Source organism: Meles meles, chromosome 8 (genome assembly GCF_922984935.1).
Source record: "Meles meles chromosome 8, mMelMel3.1 paternal haplotype, whole genome shotgun sequence".
NCBI classification, from domain to species: Eukaryota; Metazoa; Chordata; class Mammalia; order Carnivora; family Mustelidae; genus Meles; species Meles meles.
Window position 1 is genome coordinate 48,973,392 of NC_060073.1, and position 20,227 is coordinate 48,993,618.

General features: G+C 47.3%; 1 protein-coding gene across 9 annotated transcripts in view; it reads right to left on the bottom strand.

Moving 5' to 3' along the window:
- TEAD1 (TEA domain transcription factor 1) overlaps positions 1-20,227 on the bottom strand; it is a 265,155-nt gene that overhangs the window by 31,435 nt on the left and 213,493 nt on the right. For all 9 annotated transcript variants that reach the window (XM_046015380.1, XM_046015379.1, XM_046015377.1 and 6 more), the window contains one exon: positions 10,025-10,198. In XM_046015380.1, coding sequence (XP_045871336.1) covers positions 10,025-10,198 — 174 coding nt within the window. The remainder of the gene's footprint in view (positions 1-10,024; positions 10,199-20,227) is intronic.

The following is a 20,227-nucleotide window of genomic DNA, read 5'->3' on the forward strand; positions in this document are numbered from 1 at the left end:
AAACTGGGTCTGGACATAAGAACCACCCAAATAGTGCTACCTTGGTTCTTTCCTTCTAGGGCTTTCTTGAGGTATGGTTACAGAGGAACTAATCATGCCGCCATCAAAGGGCAAATACTGGGGAGTACAAATGCCTCACCATGTGTTTGCTTGCCCCTGGACCTCTGGTTAGCAAGGACAGTGGCTTAGCATCTCAGCCTGTAACCATGGCAGGGAGCAGAGTTTAACAGCTCCACGTGGGAAAAGACAGACCCCTGACCTGGGCTTTGTTAGCAACCACTGAGCCAAATGACCCAGGACAGAAAGCATTAGAGGAACAGCTGTCAGATGGGAGTCTCCCAAGAGGTTTAAGGAACTTCCAATTTACATTCCCCGCCTAGGTATGTGTAAGCGTTCAAGTTAAAAAACTCCCACTTACTAGGCTGTCCTATTCTGCCTTTTGTCTTCAGGTGGATTCAGAAAGTCTTTTAAATAAAGTGATGGCCATGGAGATCAATGTTTCTACCTCAACCGGTATCATTCCCCAAGTTCTGTAAGGCCCAGTGGCCATGGGGACCTTCCAATGCCTCCCAGTATTATTCCTTGTCTCTGGAAAAACATCTACTTCCCTTGAACTCCTTCCTGCTCTCCTTCCACTGACCAAATTCTTTCAAAAGTCTGCTCAAATGCCAGGTCTTTGTAAGGCCTTCTGGAATGTTCTCAAGCCAAAAGGGTTCCTTCTACCTCTGGGCTCCCCACCTTTCCGCCACCGCTCCTATTTCATAGTGCTGTCGCTTACCTGCCTGTGCGTCTGCCATCCCATACCAGACCCTAAGATGTGCCTTTTACTTGGGTCTATTTTCCCCGCTCTGGCTCTCTAGGATCAAAGTAGAGTTCACTGAATGTTGACTGAATGACTTACTAATGACATGTATGCTTCTCACTAACGCAAATGATGAACTATTTCTATAAGAACGTAATGAACTCCAGAGACAGCCTGGAAAAGCTTGGGTGTGAATCAAGGGGTCCCCCTGGCCTCAGTACATCCCTTCAGAAGCATCATTCAACCAGCTACTGGATGCTTCCTCTATCAGCATGCACTGTCCAAGCCGGCTCCCTGGCAGGTGTGTCCTGGCACCTGATGTACAGCAATTTCTCCAGGTGAACTGAATAAAACAAAATGACTTTTCAGCCAACAGACTTTTTGAAAAGAACTGTGAAAAAAATCTGCTATGTACGCTGCACTGCCGGATACACAAAAGCTACAGATGGGATCCCCGCTCCCTGGGGGAGGCCGACAAAGAAGTTTGGGAGGCAGGGCTGGGAAAACAGGAAGGAAGCAATAATAGACAGCAGTCAAAGCAGAAAATGCTCACAAGCTTCAGATTATTTTTCTTATGAAATCAAACCAAAATGAATGCATGTGCAGGTTTACTGACTCTCCCTGCCCACAGCCCCCCCTGCCCAATGTATCAGAACCTGCCTGTAAGAGATGGTTTTTAAAAAGCAGACCATGGGTGAAGATACTCATACAACCACAGTATACCCAGAATACTTATTATGTATCAGCCTCAGAAATACCTCTGAACACAGTGGTTTGACTGGCCAATTTTCCTTCCACCTATCTCGTGCCACCACTCATTACCGGTCTTGGAATTTCAGGACTTAATGCTATTTTGAGATGAGACCAAACTACAGAGACAAGGAAGGTTTGTTGAACTGAAAAGCCCTTTCCCAGCTGATAGCAGTTTAAGACATACGGAGACAATCGTGCCATTTTGCTGACTTCCTTTTCCATGAATAGCAATGGGTGGGTTTAGTTCCAAATGATAGACTCAAGTCTACAAGTCCAATCAAAATCATGCGAATCCAATTAGACACAAGCTGCCACTCTGGAGGGGGCCATTCCCGTGGCTTCCATGTGCACTCGGTGTCTCCTTACATAAGGCCCAGTTGTTTTCTTTATAGTGCCCATCCTTTTGTCCTACAAATGTGATTTCATTCCTATCAAGATAAAGGTATCTTCTAAAGGCTGCCTTCTGTCCAGATAACTCCCCTTCCCTCTCTCTGTTTTATTAAATCTTCTCATACCTACTCTGGTTAGTAAAACTAACCTTTCTTTTTCTTCTCCCAGAAAAACAGATTAAGAAAGTTGAACAATATAAATATATTTACCATTAATTGTTTAGGCTGAATGATCATTAATTTGAAGAATTTTAAACTATTTTTTTAAAAGATTTTATTTATTTATTTGACAGACAGATCACAAGTAGGCAGAGAGGCAGGCAGAGAGAAAGGAAGGGAAGCAAGCTCCCCGCTGAGCAGAGAGCCGGATGTGGGGCTCAATCCCAGGACCCTGGGACCATGACCTGAGCCAAAGGCAGAGGCTTTAACCCACTGAGCCACCCAGGCACCCCTAATTCGAAGAAACTGTATGAATGACCACAGGGTAACATCAAAAACCCTGTTTTCTAAAAATATCACTACTGTAATAATAACTTGAGAAAAAAAAGGAAACATTATATAAATGTGTTTAAAATTTTTCTTTAACCACAGGAGCCATATCCATGCAATTTCATTTTCATATTACTTACTATTCCAATCAAGGTTTAAGACTAAGGCTTCATCCTACTAATTATTCTTCTAAATCGCTTTTGGCTATGAGGTTATAAGTAACACGTGGCTTCCTTTGAAGCAGCACTCCCAAGCTCGACACTTTTGAACACCCTGGTAGGACAGAGAGTAGAATTTTGAGGCCCCTTCAAAAATATTAGCTTCATTGTGTTTCTTATTTGGCTAAACCCATAATTCTGTTCATTTCCTCCAGTAAACCGTATGTAGCTGGAAATGAGCTTCTTTTAAAGGCAGCTGCATGGGGCACCTGGGTGGCTCAGTGGGTTGAGGCCTCTGCTTTTGGCTCCGGTCACGATCCCAGGGGCTTGGGATGGAGCCCCGCATCGGGCTCTCTGCTCGGCGGGAGGCCTGCTTCTCTTCCTCTCTCTCTCTGCCTAGTTGTGATCTCTGTCTGTCAAATAAATAAATAAAATCTTTAAAAAAATAAATAAATAAAGGCAGCTGCAGTGGGACTTGGGTTTCTGTCCTTCAGGATTCATGAAGGAATCACACCCACACCTGGTCCAGCTTTGGGAATTCTATGGCCAGTTCCAAGACAGGTGGCATTTTATCTTAAATTAGCTGCTTCAATGGCCATACCACTGGCAACCCATCTGCAGGAGTCTCAGTGCTGAAATGGAGCGTGAGTCTGCCCATGTGCGGGTGGACCTCTTCTGTTCCTAAGGCCCACGGAGCACCTGACTGATCACTGTTTCGTAAGGGAAGAAAGGAAGTCTGGTTTTCTGCCAGTGCAAGGGTCTGCCTCATTTATCACAAATCTGGTTCCACACTTCTCCTTGATCATAACTTCAATGCGAGGGGCGCCCATGTGGCTCAGTCAGTTAAGCGTCTGTCTGCCTCCGTCTCAAGTCAGGATCTCAGGGTCCTGGGATCCAGCCCCACATCAGGCTGACCGCTCAGTGGGGAGTCTGCTTCTCCCTCTGCCACTCCCCCTGCTTCTGCTCACTCTGTTGAAGAAATGGATAAAATTGTAAATAAAAATAACTTCATGCTAGCATCAAACTGTAATTTTTCTGAGATGTTTTAGGTAGGGATTCAAATTTAAGCTCAAATGCGTACTCGTCCTCTGCAGTAGTAGTAGTGTACTACTTTGTACTTTGTACTACTACTACTACTACTAAAATGCACACTCATCCTCTATAGTACACTACTACTACTATAGAGGACCAGTATGCATTTTAGCTTAAATTAAATAAAATGACTCAACTACAGCAATGGGGGTGCTGATGAAGATGCCTTCAACGCCGGCTCAGGTCCCCAAGGGCAGGAGATGAAAACCCCATCTCTGGAGGGGCAGGCAAGGCACTTAGGGTATCATCTCTAAGAAGCATCCTCGTTCTAGAACTGGTGAGATGGGAACCCATATAGGTCTTAGAATTGAGGGAGAACAGTACGTTCATCCTTGTTAATAGTTTCATAGTTAATAGTAGAGAATGAGGAAGGATTAAAGTCTCTGAGTAGAAAGACAGACAAAGAGGCAAAGTGACAAGAGAAAGTTGTTTTATTTTAAACTGTGCCAGGCCAGCCTGATGCAGATGCCTGCTCTGCTCACTCACAGTCCTGCCCACCTTAGAAAAGCACATTCTGATGGTCTCAGGATCCCACCCGAGTTTGCGGGAAGGAGCTGTCTCCTCACCACAGCCCCCACACAAATGTGCACCAGAGCATCCCAAGGGGACCAGACTTCAGCAAGAAACAGGTCTGCTTCCCCTCGGTTACCATCACTGGTTTCGAGCCAGATCAGGTCAGGGGAGGGGGCTGTGCTCCCTGCAGAGGCCACACGCACATTTCACAGAGAGGGCATGGATTCCAAAGTCCAGCCCGTCCAGCACTGACGGGCTATGTGACTTTGTGGAAGTCACTCTGCCCCTCTGTGAGGCTGTTTCTTCACACGGAAAGTGGGAAGAATCACACGTGCCTCACAAGGATTCAGTAATACCAAGGACGTGCTTATGGCTGGCTCAGAAAAGACTAAGTCACGTTCAACTACTTTTCAAGAGAGAAGCCCCTTCCCTCCCATTCCCTCAAAATCCTTTTTCCTCTCTTTGTAATTAAATGCGGTGTAGGATTAAAATGCACAAGAGTGAATGAAAAGTAGGCAGGAAGGAGGAGAAAGGAAATAAATAGGAGATAGTCATGAAAAGGAAAAGATAAAGAATAAAAATAGAGGCGGCAAAATGCAAATGAAGTCATGGTACAGTAAGAAGAATCCAGATCCTCTCTTGGTTCAAAAATCCTTAAAACCACTGACTGCTGCCTACTGCTGACTCGACCAAACCCTGATCCATTGGCTTTCCTAATTTTCCCACCCACCCACACGTTCCATACACGTGAAGACCCTGCAAGGTGCTGCAAATCACCTCAAGGTCTTGAAGGCTCCCAAATTCCCCCGAATAGGCCTCACCTGCCCCTTGTGTCTCAGTGCTCGCACTGGCCAGCCCCTTACCTACCATGCTCGCTCCTCTCTCTCCCTACCCGAACACTGGCAGCCATATGGCCGAAGAAGGTGATTGGTGAGTGACTGTTAACATCTCACTGGTGGCAAGGTAAAACGGTAGCAACTGCTTAAGGAAACAGCTTGGCAGTATCTTAAGTTAAATGGGAAATTTCCATGTGACCCAGCAATTCTACTCCTGTGGGAAAAATGCCAAGAAAAATGCTGCAAACGAAACCATTGGTCCACACACAGACTTGTACACAAAGACTTCAGAGCAGCATTATTTGATCAAAGCCTCAAGTGGAGAAACAGTCCACAAGTGTATCAACTAGGGAATGGATGAGCAAAACTGTGGTATGTCCGTATGATGGGCTGGTCCTAGGCAACAGAGAAGAGCTAACCAGTGGTACGCTGTGACATAAATGCCCCTCAAAAGGAATGCAAGGGAAGAAGCCAGGGACAAATGACTACACCCTGAAGAAGTCTACTCACATGAAATATCCAGAAAAGGCCAATCTGTACAGACAGAAAGTAGATTAGTAGTTGTCTGGGGCTGGGAGTGGGAATAGGGATTGCTTGCAAACAGGCACAACAGATCTTTTTCGGAATGACACAAATATTCTAAATTTGATTATAGTGATGGTTATACAATTCTATAAATTTTTCTAAAAATTACTGAATTTTTTAAAAAAGATTTTATTTATCTATTTGACAGAGAGAGAGACAGCGAGAGAGGGAACACAAGCAAGGGGAATGGGAAAGGGAGAAGCAGGCTTCCTGACATGGGCTCAATCCCAGGACCCCAGGATCATACCTGGGCCACCCAGGTGCCCCTAAAATTACTGAATTTTAAGGTGCAAATTTTATGGTTTGCAAATTATACCTCAATAAGGCTCTTACTTAAAAAAAAAAAAAGTATCTCAGCAGCTACATAGCCATCCACAGGGACTTTTGTGCGTCCCCCATCTTTAAGGCATTAGAGATGATAAGGCTAACAGGGTAGGGGGCACTAACTGGCATCCTTGCTTCTGCCTGTCATTTCTGCATTGGGGCCTGAGTCCCTGGAGGCCAGCTGGGATCCCCCACCCTGAGAACAGCGGAGTGACTGCTACCTGTACCTCGAGGTACAGACACTCACTTGGGGTTGCACTCAGTACTTCCTCCACAGCAAACTCCTGACCTTGTCTACCCCGACTGAGCCCAGGCTGCACGTGGCTGCTGTTCTGAAAATCGTTTTTGGGAGCAATCCTACGGGCAAAGCAAGAGTCAGCCTGATTTTGACAACTTAGAGACTCCAGGCACTTTAAGACAGAGGGCAAAAGGGGGAGGATGAAGATTGAGTGGGTGTAGGATCTCTGTTGAAATTTACTGAATTCACACAAAACCAAGAAAATCTGCTAAGCAAATTGCTGATACACAAAATATTTCAAAGGGAGTGTCAGACCTGCTTAAGAAACATCCGTTCCTGATATCCAAGGATAGATATTCTAAGTATAATTTATTCTCACTGAGGCATCAGAGGAAGCCAATGAGACTTCAAATTGCAGCAAATTGTAAACCTAATTCAAATGGTCTTTCCTCATCTAACACTGTTGAGACCGAATGTCTTTATAAGGTTAAGTACTGCTTGTAATTATACAGAAGGCATGAAGTCTTCCAACACAATTCATAGAAGTGCTCAATTTTAATCCTGCAAATGTTAATTTAATAAATTTATATCTAATCTCAAAGCAACTGTTTCTAAATGTGGCCCTTTCACACCAGGGACCACACTCTATACATCCTCAACCTAGACCTCACTCATTACTTGGGGGACCCATGACCAAAGGGCCCCATCCCTGAAAGCATTTATTAAAATCATCCCAAGCCAAATAGGAAATTTTGGAAGCAAAAACAAGACCAACTTTCTAAAGACTTTCCATTCCACTTTACATCCAAATAACATGCCCATTATAAGAAATCTTATTATTAAAAACCAATACTGTTTCCTTTGAAAATACTGAAAATAGTTTCCTTTCATCATATCCAACCATTTCTGATTAATTATAATTAACCTGAGCAGAACAGCTTCTTTTTCTATCCTTCACAACAGTGGCTTTCAAACTTTTTCATCTCAGGACCCCATTCTGCTCTTAAAAATCCACTGAGGACCTCAAAGAGCTTTTGTTTCTGGAGGTTATATCTATCTAGACTTTCTGTATTGGAAATTTAAATGGAGAGCATTTAAAAAATATTTATTTCCTACTTAAAAAAATAAACTACATCTTTTTTTTTTTAATTAGACATACCTAGGCTGTCAAAAACAAAAGAAGAATTGGAAGAGTAGTACTGTTCTACCCTTTGGAAATATATTTAACGTGTGCCTTTCTGCAAAACACCTGGATTCTCACACATGCTTCTAACTGTCATGATGCACTGTTTTGGCTGAAGTACACAAAGAAAATCCAGCCTGACACAAATCAGGAGCTAGAAAAGGGAAGAGTATTTTCATAGGCTCTTTAGATAACGGTGGTCATTTTTCTTTGACACTACACTAAGACAAATCTGCTGAGTGTTGACGCACCGGCGTAGCTCAGTCGGTCAAGCATCTGCCTTCGGCTTAGGTCACGACCCCGGGGTCCTGGAATCAAGTCCCGCATCAGGCTCCCTGCTCAACAGGTGTCTGCTTCTCTCTCTCTCTTGCCCTCTGCCTCTCCCCCTGCTCCTGCTCTCTCTCAAATAAATAAATAAAAATCTTTCTAAAAAGTTAGCTGCAGTGTGGAGTCTGAAACTGTATCAATTAACTTTCCAAATGCTATTACATGAAAAGCCACAGGTTTATCTTACATAATACCAAAATAATAATCATAATAATAATAATAAGTTTTGTTAATATGGCTGTGGATGACACTAGAAAAGGCTGTTAAGTATTGAGAAGCTGTCAAGTTCATGGAGGGGAATAGGAGCTTTCCAAAATTCTTATTTTTACTAGAAAGCTGGGATCTTCTCTTTGACTATAAATAGTATCAGTTCCTTTCCACGAAGGGGCAGGCCGGCATGCTCAAGGCATTCGTTTGCAATGCGGCCTCTAGGTCCAAGACATCAAAAACTTATAAAGGACGTTCTTGGTCTATCTAGTTCTCTCTCTTTCTTTAAATCGTGTCTGTGCAGCCACTGACTAAGCCAAAGCCTCAGTGGTTTCACCCTCCTGCGTCTTGAGGGTTTCACTCTCAAGCGTGCGTATTAGCAGCCGGCACGGGCCAAATAATGCCTCAGTGTCATAGTGAAAATCGCTCCAGCCTTCTCAGCCCCTTGCAAGGCTACTGGTGAACTCCCTAGGAGTCCCCAGGCCATACTTTGAAAACTGCATGTTACCACATAATAACTGACCTCCAACCACCATTCAAATCACGAGGGTCAGCACCCAATTTAGAAAGGTATTACTGCTTGTTCAGGTTATCCACATGTATGATGCATCCCAAGAACCTTAATGTAAGTAGAAGGCTCATTCCACAACCCAAATTCAATACAGAACCATGAAAAATGGGATCTAGTTACCACGTAAGGATACAAGACACTAAACATACTAAATTTACTAGGGAAGTTCTCTAAGAAATTTAAAACATGTATTTTTCCTTAATTTATCCACTTGTTTCCCCATTTGTTGGGTTTTCTTATACAAGGCGTTTGGTCAGTGTTGGAGAAATGTAGTGTCCTCTGTGGACAGATCCTCCCCACCCTTCCCAGTCGCTGGGGTTCACAGGGTGTGAAGCAGCCAGGAAAGACGGCAGATGCACCACCACCAAACTTAATCTAATGACAAGGCCCAGGACCCATCTCGGAGTCTCTGTTTTCTTAGCTGGACCTGAGGCCAAGTCCACTTACCACTGTGAGGACCGGAGGAAGTGCGTGGAAGTGGAAAGCCTGAGCATGGCCCCCAGCCCCCAGCAGGCATTCAATAAGCGGGAGCCACTCTTAAGAGTAGGGTACCCTGGAGGCAGGACGGGTCCAGAGGGGAGCGGGACACACATCCAAATGATCATGACCCAGCATGGGAACTGATTAACTGTAAATACACTGGGAGTAAAATGAAAATCGATGGTCTGTGTAAGGGGTGGAAAGTGCCATGATATGGGAGCCACCATCCCAAAGGAGGGAGGAGCTGGTCCCAGGGGAGAGAAGAAACAGTAAGAAGTCCATCAGACACACAGAGCAGTTGGCGAGGAAAACACCCTGCCAACTACTAGCTTGGGGCCTTGAATGCCATGCTCAGGTGTATAAACATTGGAAGAGCTTTTCTTTTTATTTTTCTTGAGACTGAAGCCTTATGAAGGGTCATTGCTAAAAGGTCCTCTGGTGTCTGGCTGCCTTGGTGTCCTCACCTCCCATACACACAAATCACACTCGCGCCTGTGACCTGTTGGCTGTCCCCTGGCCTGAGGGTGACTAGTGGAGAAAGAAGAGAAAAGCTCCTCTCAGAGGCCATGGGACAGCACCAAGCCCCCACAGCTGGGGAAATCCGCCCTTGCTGTTTTAAAGCCCAAATAAAGCACATATTGGGCGAAGCCATTTTGTATTCTCTCTACCACTTACAAAATCTGGAAGAGTGAAACCTTATCTCCATTGCAGCCCCCGTCCACCTCAGGTCCTGGGCTCCAGTGGAATTTCTAGGTGGCTTCGCTTAATGGAGTGAGAACAGAAGGAGGGTCTTCCCTGTTTTCCATCACAACCACAGCCATCTGTGAAGTCTCCAGCCATTGCCTGAGCGAGCCCAGAAGCCCAGAGAGGCCTCCCGTCTCTCCTGCTCTTGGGCGGGGACACCACATGCTGCCTGGGTGTGTCTGGACCCAAGGGGGGACCACAGGGCCAGCCTGGGGACAGCCCCCCAGGTGCAGTCAGCAAGCACCCCACAACCAGCCGTGCTGCTCCGCACTCACTTATGGGAGGCGCCCGTCTGGACGAAACCCACCGCCACCACAGCAATGTCTTACTCACCCAGAATTTTACGAGGAAGAAGGCATTTTGGGGGCCTTTTCCAAACAGTTCCTTTAAGCCACCCTTCTTTTCAGGAAATTTGTCATAGATCTGACGAATGTCCACTGACTCGAGCAATGGGTCACTGTAAGAGTGGTTGGCATGCCCAATGTGCACGAAGAGGTGTTTGTTGTACTGTAAGAAACCAACAGAAACATTCCCATTACAAACCCTCTGGTCAACCTGGGGCACATCCGTCTTGAGGTGGAGGAGGGGCAGCGGTCTCGAAGTCCCGGATTTACACCTTAAATACCTACAGTCTGTGCCTTTGAAAAGATGAAGATGTTAAGAAAAACCATCATAGAGTTAAAAGCATCATTGTCTTTTATTGACAGGGGTATCTGTCAATCTGTCTTTTTGGCTCAAAAAGGGTTTTCCTAGAGTAGTAAATACAACTGAAATGACCTGACTACCAAACCAAGAAACTCTTCTATCACCCAGTTTCGCCTGATTCAACTGAAAATGACAGCAACACCCTTTGGAGCCCAATATTTACAGCTCAGCCCAACGAGGAGTATGTGTGTGGTCAGCCAACTAACATCGTCATCCAGAATGTCCGTCTTGCTCCGGCTCCCCCAGCAACAGCACAGACGCAGTGCTCTGGGCAACGGGAGCCACCTACTTCCTTCAACAGGAGTAAGAGTGCTGAGCCTCTCTCTCCCCAGTCCCCTTAGTAACCAGTGTAGAGCTCCTGCATAGGGGCTGGTCAGTACATGGCTGTCAGTGCAAAGTTCGGGTCAGGAGAAGAGATCATGGAGAGGATTCAAGGTCACATGGGGCTGGTAATCAGAGAACACAGGTCACTCATTCGCAAACCAACCAACCAACCAACCAACCAATCAACCAAAACCCGGTTACGTCATGTAACTTATTAAAGAGACCCTTTTTTCTCCTTGCTTTGGTATAAAACATGGTTAACTAGACCACAAAGCAGTTATCCAAACCAATGGTTCTCAAGGAACATTTAAAAAATCACGAATCCCTGGGGCCATCCAGACTACAGGTGAGTCCCAGAAAATGAGGCCAGGCATCAGTCATTTTTAATGGGCATAAAAGGAATCCCAGTATGCAGCCAGGTTTGAGAACTGCTGGCCTAAACTTTCTACTCCAGACACTCCATGCCTGCCTGTCGGGCTAAGAAGATTGTAACACCAACCTAATGAGACACAAGGACATCGGGGGATTGTGGGGAGATCAGAACCCAACAGGGCTCATGTGAGCCATTCCATGTCCCTACTTACCTGGCAGTCCCTATTTGCTTTTCAAGTTTAAGTGCCCATTTCTCCAACTAGAGTCCTTCAGAGTACTAATGCCATTAGCAATGAGAAGTCCCAAATAAAAGGTGGCTTGCTCAAAGCCACCTACCAGGAGCATACTGTGTCCTGGGTAAGAGTTCGGGGTTTGGACTCAGCCTGCTCAAGCACAAAACTTTGAACCCACTGAAAATTAGCTAAGATACAGGGCAAGTGACACCCCCCCACCCCCCGTCTGTAAAATGGGGAATGTGCTGGCCTCTGCCTCCTAGGGATGGTACAGGGTTTACATGAAAAACTTCATATAATGAGCTAACGAGAGTTCACAGGTTCAACGAACAGCAAATGATAAATGTTGGCTATTATTATTGCTTTGTAAAACCCTCCTTCTTTCAGCATAGTTAAAAAAGACTTCTTGGGCTCCTGGGTGGCTCAGTCAGTCGTTAAGCGTCTGCCTTTGGCTCAGGTCATGATCCCAGGGTCCTCGGATCAAGCACCGCATCAGGCTCCCTGCTCAGTGGGGACCCTGCTTCTGCTGCTCTCCTGCTCCCGCTCTCTCTCTCTCTGGCAAATAAATAAACGAAATCTTTAAAAAAAAAAAAATTCTTAATTTGATATAACCCAAAGTATCCACTCGTTGTGGTCACAAAAGCCTCTAGATGTATCCTGAAGAAATGCTAGTTTAAATCCATGACTTGCTACATAGGCATGAGATCTCTGGCCACAGGGCCAATGGGCAGGAGGCTTGAAATCCCATCCAATGTCAGTTGTCCATGGTACCGGACACCCGGGGATGGTGGCCAGGGCCTGGCATCTTTTGGGAGAGGGCTGAGCCCCTCTCCTGCTCAACCATCAGAGTGATATTTCTACCAGAGCTTCAAAATCTCTAAGAGGTATCAGGTGAAATGGAAAGGGGAACCTGTGAAGCTCTGGCACGGATCCAGCCCCCGCCCAGCTAGCTGCTAGCTTCCAGGTGAGATGGAGGGCTGGGAACCACGCTGCAGGGACAGAGTCTGCCTGTGATGGAAGAGAATTTTTAAAATAAAGTCAAAGCCATTGCCACGTTGGGGAGCTGAGATTAGGGGGTACAGTGGAAGGCCCCTGACCTTTTTATAAATGTTTCCAAATGTTGCTGTCACATCATCTTTTCAATTATAAGCCAACGAAAGCCCACAGAAATGCACGAGGCACTCCTGCTAACGAGCTTCCATTCTCATTAGTGGGCAGGAGAAAAAACAACACGGGCCAAGTTGGGGACACAGACACTGGTGTAAAGGCAGCCGGAGAGGCAAAGATGAACGAGTAGTGTGTGCCCGTGTCGAGCTCCCTTGATCCTTCTCTGCTTCCCCACCATTCTGAGAGCTGCGGGCAGAGGGCATTGTTCTTTCATCACTCAGATGACAGGCCTTCTGCATGTCCATCCACCCAACCCTTATTACTAACCTCTGCCGGCAGCAAGTTCCCAGCGCCACCCAGCCCCGTCTGGGAGGCACCATTTCTGTCCTGTGCCACCTGCAGGCAGGGAGTTTATGGCCTGGGAGTCAACACGAGCAGAGCTATGGGGCCACCTGTGGCCTGTCTGTCTGTTGACTACCAGGCTCTTAGCTCCTCCTCCTTGGCAGCTGCCGACCGGCAGGCAGAGCTGGGGATGGAGGTGAGAAGCCGAGACTTGTGGTCTTTTTTGCTCCTGACATCCAAAGGCCCCTGCAGTGTCCTGGTGGAATACAGGACCTCTACGTGTCAAGAGGACAGAAAGGCAAAGGGCGCAGTATTGACCCCACCTTACCTGGGGCCGTGAAGATATGGCTGAACATCAAAGTGCTGAGTGCCAGGCACAAATGCGCTGGAGCCCAAGGGGAACTTGCATCTCAGTTTTGCTCACATGAGCAATGGGGACACAGGATGTACAATTCACAACAGGACTGGGGAGCGGGGAGGGAACAAGGCATGGAGGGGTGCTCGGCAGAGGGCCTGGCATCTAGGAAGTGTTGGATGAATCGTAGCTGCTAAGATTACTGTTGTCGTGGTTTATTATTACGTGAGATTACTAGATCCTGGGGGAGAAGAGAAGAACTTCCTACGTTAGCTACCCCTCCCGCCTAGCAAAGAAAACACAAACGCAAGTAAGCCAGGAGCTAGAAGCAAGTCGTGAAGCCAAGTGACTGTTCAAAGCCTTGGTTCTGGCCCTCTCCTAACAAGCTTCTCTGGCTGTGGGCCTCTCCCGGGCCTGAAGGAAGGAGAGGAGCCGTGCCCACTCACGGCTCTGTGTAATGTGCTTTCTATCTACGTGACCTCGGGTAATCCTGGCCTCGCAATGACACCGTAGGGACATTTTATTGAAGTCATTACACATGGGGAAATGGAAGTTCAGAAATGTACAGAGCTGCCTGAGGTCACACTTCCGGGAATAGTCCTGGAGTTAAGAATAAAACTTGGACCTGTCAGCGACCCAGCCCATGCATTGGCTGCAAACGTCAACCGCACGGTCTCCGGCAGAAAGTGCCTCGACGCTTCTCACTCAGATCCATGTTTTCTGAAAGCTGATTTGAGAAAAAAAAAGGGGGGGGGGATTAACTAGCATTTCCAAAATTCTAAGAAGTTAGATTAGAATTGATAAACATAAGAATTCAGAGATGCAGCCGACAGGAGTCTTCAAAGGTTTCTATTTTGAGGAAGTTACCTTTGTGCCCGAGTGGCTGAAATGAACTGAGAAGGGCAGGCTGTCTTTGCCAAAGGAAACCGGGCACTGCCTCCCCGAGGCTGGTGACGTGAAACCAAACCCTGACTGCTGGCATCTGGGTACCTTTATTCCTGCCAAGAGGTGACTTTGTTTCTAAGAATACAAAGGACTAAAGAAGGTATCCTGGAGACCACAGCAGTGAGACAAACAGCCCTCCCTCACCCCTTAATTCAACCTGGATAGGTCAGGAATCCCTCTGCCCCCAAATCCAGAAGACCGAGAAGAAGAAATTCACCCGATATGTTTGGGTTTAAGTTTTGGTCAAATCAAAACTCGGAAGAAACCATCTGGTAAGGCTCTAACTACTTCCCATCCTGTCAGTCCTCCTTATAAGGGAAGAAGGCTAGGGTGCGTACCTTATTTCCCTGTCTCCTTCCCAAATACATCCCATTTTCTCTTCAGCAATGCTGGTTTTCCCAAAACCAAAGGTGAAGCACAAAACCAAAGAAGGGCAATTCTATTTTACAGGGCAGGAAACAAATGTTTGCAAAACACCACTAACAGCAACAACTAAAATCCCAAGTGTTGGGGGCAATATTAAGCAGAAACAGAGTGAATGTCAAGAAGTCGTGTATATGAAAGCCCAAGACTACATTTCTTGTTTTGATTTCCAAAACAGAGCTTAACATTGGTTTGCTCAATTAAAAAAAAAAGTCTCTTTAGGCACTCAGGAGATATGCTGATGATTGACATAACAATGACAACAACAAAAAAGGTACTCACTGTGCCTATTTCTTTTATGGATTTCAGTAGAATGAACCAGCATTCCTGACACATTCTATGCAAGGCACAGGGACTCCATGACATGATAGTACAAAATCCCTCTCTTCAAAGAACCTACAGAGTTGAATGTATGGAGCTAGCTTACTGCCTCCACAGTCAGAATCACATATTTGCCCATGTAAATATAATGTTCTCAATGATTCCCACAAAGAAGATAGGGAATAACGACAGTCAACATCCCCTCTCCTACACATCACGTGACTTAAGGCAGCATTCGCCTGCTCTTTTCAAACGAATGGCTGTATTCTCCACACTAAAGATACAGGGGTACCTGTGAGCAAGGAGCACCCATGTGGAACTCATTTGAAAATGTCCCTCAAGTTTCACAAGTCTAAGGTGGAAACCATGATGAGAACCAAGTTCCCCATCACATCTGAGAGTAGAACACAGACATGTAAGTTTCAGAAAATTATCCTTCTTGCAACTATTAAAAGCTAGGCACAGAGGATGTTTTCACAAAATGAGGGACTATGTGGCAAGAGGGAGATGGGGCCCTAATCCAGAAGAGGGAGTGAAGAATGCATCAGCCCAGTAGCTGGGAGGCTGACCTGGACGGCAGCCAGTCCAGGGTGCACGAGAAGCTGGGGGCTGCTGGAGGGGTGTCACCAAAGGGACAATGACCTGAAAGACTCTGAGTTGTCTGACCATCTGGAGAAGAGTATGAGAACTCCGTTAGAAACGTTGGAGATGAATTTGTATAGGTACGTAAAAACCAGACAAGAGAAGAGGCAAGAACAAACCCTAGGAAAAAGTGTTTCACAATCCAGGAAATGGTTCTAATACATCACACATGAACCATGCTGTATGTGACCTTACAGGCTTGTAATACAAACACTGAGTGTTAATTAAACCAAAAATTGTGATATAACCAGACTGGGGAATAGGAAGGGAAGAGAACAAGTTCTCAATTTATTTAGAGAGCTAAGTCCTGGTCTTCCACAGTAAGAAGCCAGCAGAAGCTGTCCGAAATTAATGGGTTGAAATGCACAGCATGAACATGTTTGTTTTTGTTTTTTTTTTTTTTTGGAAATATGGAGATAATATAGGAAGAAATGGCTGAAAAGCTGTTAAGTAGCTGTCCCTAAGGAGTAGGACCGGGAGGTGAGGAGACATGGGGCAGAGGACTGCTGCTTTTCTTTACCGGCCGTGAGTCTGGTTCAGTTTGGTTTATATACAAAGCACATGAATGACTTTATTAAATTAAATAAACAGCCAACTGAAAATGATGCTGGAACATCACGGAGTTTTTTGAGGAAGAGAAACAACTATAAAGGGAAACAAAAATATTGAGAGTTGTGCTTCAGGATGTTTATTCTAGCTGGTCACAAGTTCCCTTGGCCGGAGAGGAACTTGGTCAGATCACAGAGTCTTCCTATGGCTCAAATACTCAGGACAGCTGGGCAGAAGCCAGGGTTCTTGTCTGCCTGCAGGGTTCACCAAAACACCAACACCCCCCAGCGAAACCCCACCTGGATCCAGATTGTCCTGCAGCTCCATCTTAATACTCAGATTTCTCTTCTGACTTGGGAAAATGCTCATTTTCTTTTCTCATGGTTATAATCCCTGCAGTCATTCCTCACAGCAGTTGTAAACAGTGACAAAGGTAAATGTAATCCTTAGAACTCAAAAAGTTACTCGCGCTGGGCTATTTAGCTACCCTGGGGGTTTAATGAAGGACTTTTCCTCCTTTTCCAAATCTGTTCTAAGGTCACTTTCTTTTCTGCTCCCATCTCTCCTCCCCTCCCTGCTCCTTGGGGAGGTTGCAGAGGGGTGAGAAGCACTGGAACTCTGGAGTCAGCTGGGGTCCAAGTCTGAATCCTGGTGCAGGGGCCACTTCCTGGTGGGGTCATCTAAAATGGGCAAGTTCAGGGCACCTGGGTGGCTCAGTGGGTTAAGCCTCTGCCTTCGGCTCAGGTCATGATCTCAGGGTCCTGGGATCGAGTCCCGCATCGGGCTCTCTGCTCGGCGGGGAGCCTGCTTCCTCCTCTCTCTCTGCCTGCCTCTCTGCCTACTTGTGATCTCTGTCTGTCAAATAAATAAATAAATAAATAAATAAAATGGGCAAGTTCAGGGGCGCCTGGGTGGCTCAGTCGGTTGAGTATCTGCCTTCGGTTTGGGTCATGATCCCAGGGTCCTAGGACTGAGTCCTGCATTGGGCTCCCTGCTCAGAGCGAAGCCTGCTTCTCCCACTCCCACCCTCCCTGCTTGTGTTCCCTCTCTTGCTGTCTCTTTGTCAGATAAATAAATAAAATCCACGTGCTCGCTTCGGCAGCACATATACAGATAAATAAATAAAATCCTAAAAGATAAAACAAAAATAAATAATGTAATTAAAATGGGGAAGTTCAGCGCCCTGGGGTAGCTTCCACATCCATAATGCAGGGGTAATCCTAGTGTCTACCTTGAAGGAGTGGTACAAACATAAAGTGAGATAATGTGTGGAAAATACATAATGCTGTGTTTGCACATAATTTGTTACTATTATTGCCAAGTAATCATGGTTATTTCTTTACTTCAGACGAAGATCATGTGAAATTAAGATTATCCTTCTGAAAGCCACGAAATGGAAAATACCAAAACGTAAAGCAGAGATTAAAAGGAACACAGGAGACACACAGGGTGATTTCTACTCGTTCGCTACTGTAACGTGTGTGTGTGGGGTGGTGATGTGCACCCAGAGCCTGGAGTGATCTGGCTCCCAAATTTCCCTCAGACACGTCAATGCCCACTCCCTGAAGCACAGAGAGCCTGCCCTTGAAAGTGCCCGTCACCACCGAGGAGACACACCAGAACAGCCCACCCAACTCCCAAAAGCGGCCCCTGGGTTTTCTTTTCTTTCTTTCCTCTTTTTCGAAAGCATGGCTAACAGGTTCTATTCCAGAGACCCCTGGTGAGGCAGCTCGCTGTCTGTGAAAAAGGACAGGGAAACCCAGACAAATCTTCTGGTCCTTGGCACAGGCGCCGCTTCCTCGGACCGGAGTTGCACTACCCTGTCCGACATGAAGGTGGCGGTCTTCTCCCAAACTTGTTTCAAAAATTCCAAGTATCTGAAGAACGCAGTAAAACCTTGAAAAATGACTGCTGTCAAATAATACCAAGAGGAAAAATTATAATCCACTTAGGAATTTTAAGAAACCAAGACAAATAACTCATGTCAAGGGGGGCTCATGTACAAGTCGGAACAGACCGGGGAGGGACAGATCACCTACCTTTGTGTCCTGTTCCTCTCCTGCCTGGGCTCTGTCCACACAACCCCAGGACAGCCCTGGCAGCCTGTGATAATGCCCAGGCCCTGCAGGGACAGGGAGTGGCGGTGGGGCCAAGCCAAGGAGAGGAACCTGCACATTCAGTGCTGGGGCCAGGGTGGGTCGGGGTGGGGGAAGCTGGGCGAGTGGTGGGGTGTGGCTGGGCTGGGCTCCAACTCAAGCAGGGCCTCTCCTCATCTAACTGCTCCAAGGCACCGGCCCTGTTCTGGCTACTGGCACCCGGGCACTGCTTCATCCCCTCCCCTGTGCTCCTCTCAAAAATAAACAGCATTGAGAGCAAAGAATATGGAGCAAAAATCAGTCCTTCCTGCCGGGATCTCATACCAGGAGGCCCCACCTCAGCCCTGCCTCCCACTTCCACCACCTTTGCAGAGGGGCTGTCTTCCCCCACCAGGGTGCGGCGGTAAGAGCCCATGGGCCACGTGCATGGACAGCAAGTGGGAAGGCAGGCACGTGGGGGTGCCAACCTGCCAAGGAGAACAGATGGGAGCCTGGCCGGACCTCTGTGAAACGTCCACAAAACCCAGATTTCCAGATGCTTTCAATTGCCTCGTCCCCCCTGATGGCAAGTAAAAACACAGGGTGAGCGCCCAGAGCGGCTCAGACACGAGAATAAACCACGCACCGCTGGGAGGACGGCTCTGCTGCCGCACGGGGCAGAGCGGAGAAAACCACACCACACAACAGTGTGCCAGTCTCCCCAGCCCCCAAATGCTGCACAGTTTGTGTCCTACCCGAAAACTCGGGGGGGGGCATGGCCCCCCATCAGACCCCCTCTGCTGTAGGCTTCCTCGGAGACCCGGGAAGGCCGGAGGTGCTTTCTGACCATTCATTCTAAGCACGGGCGTGTCCATTACCAACACAGGGAGCAGAAGCCAGGTTTGCTGCTGTTTCTGGGGTGTGCAGCCCATGGCAAGCTGCCTAACCTTCCTGGGTCCTGGCTTCCTCATCGGAACATGGGGCTGTCACCTGGGCTCCACGGGTCCACCGGAAGTGCCAATGACTGAGCAAACACAACAGTCCTGTATGAGCCCCAGCGTACTGCACAGGTGCTGGCACCCTGGTGTACTATTAACGAGATGCCCCCGGCAAGCCATAAATGGGGGGGGGGGGTTGGTGGTGAAGGGGCCTCTTTCTGAAGGACCAGAAACCAGATCTGCCCAGACAGCCATCTCCCCACGAACCCGCGAATGCACTGCCGCCAGTGGCCACAGCAGTCCGCCCGGTCACAACACTGGCAAGGGCTCCCCCGGCCCTCTGGAGTTTCCACCTTGCTGCTGACCGTCCTCCTGTATTTCTCCAACCTAGTCCCCTCAACCGCCTCAAACCGCCTGCCCTTCATTCTGCCACAGGCCTCATGGATTTCAGACTTCCTGAGAGCTGTGCTGGTCACATTTTCCCAACCAAAACCAGGTTCTGTGATCTAACAAAGGAATTTCGGTTGATCTGTGACTTCAGGCCTTGGAAAGGAGCTATAAAAATAGGAAAATTAAATCATTCATGGGGTCACACTGACCAACTGCCTTCCTGGGAAAAAAAAGGGGGGGATCTGCGGGACGTGTCTGCGGAACTGCAGGGTGTCCTCCCTCAGAGGGCAGAAGTTCTGCCCTTGCCTTCCCCGGGGGGAGGTGCTGGGGAAACGTCCTTCTTCTTGGATGACCCTTCCATGCCTGGTCCCCTCCATGTCACACTGTGAGAGAATCCATGAAGAAGCACTTGCTTGGTACCGACGACCTCCTGAAATGCTGGTTATTGCTGCCACCTCCCCTCCAGCTCCTCAAACCACAGGCGCTAGATTCAGACAAACTTCCAATCTCCAGCTCTGCCGTCAATGAGCTGATTCCTGGGTTCAGTTACTTAAACTCTCTGAGCCCGTTTCTGATACCCATTTCAGCAGGTTTATTTCGACGACGAGAGGCAAGAGCATGACTACATGGCAATCCTGCTTCCTCTCTGTTCCACAACTCCTCAAATGACAGCACCGGCCCTGGTCCCCCAAACAGTCATCTCCACGACGCTCTTTCTCCCACAACTAATCAGACCCAAGGCCTTTGATGCCTCTCCCCTCGGACACTCCCTATTTTCTGTACCCCTTGGGCTTGGCCAGGCTGCTGCCCTGGTT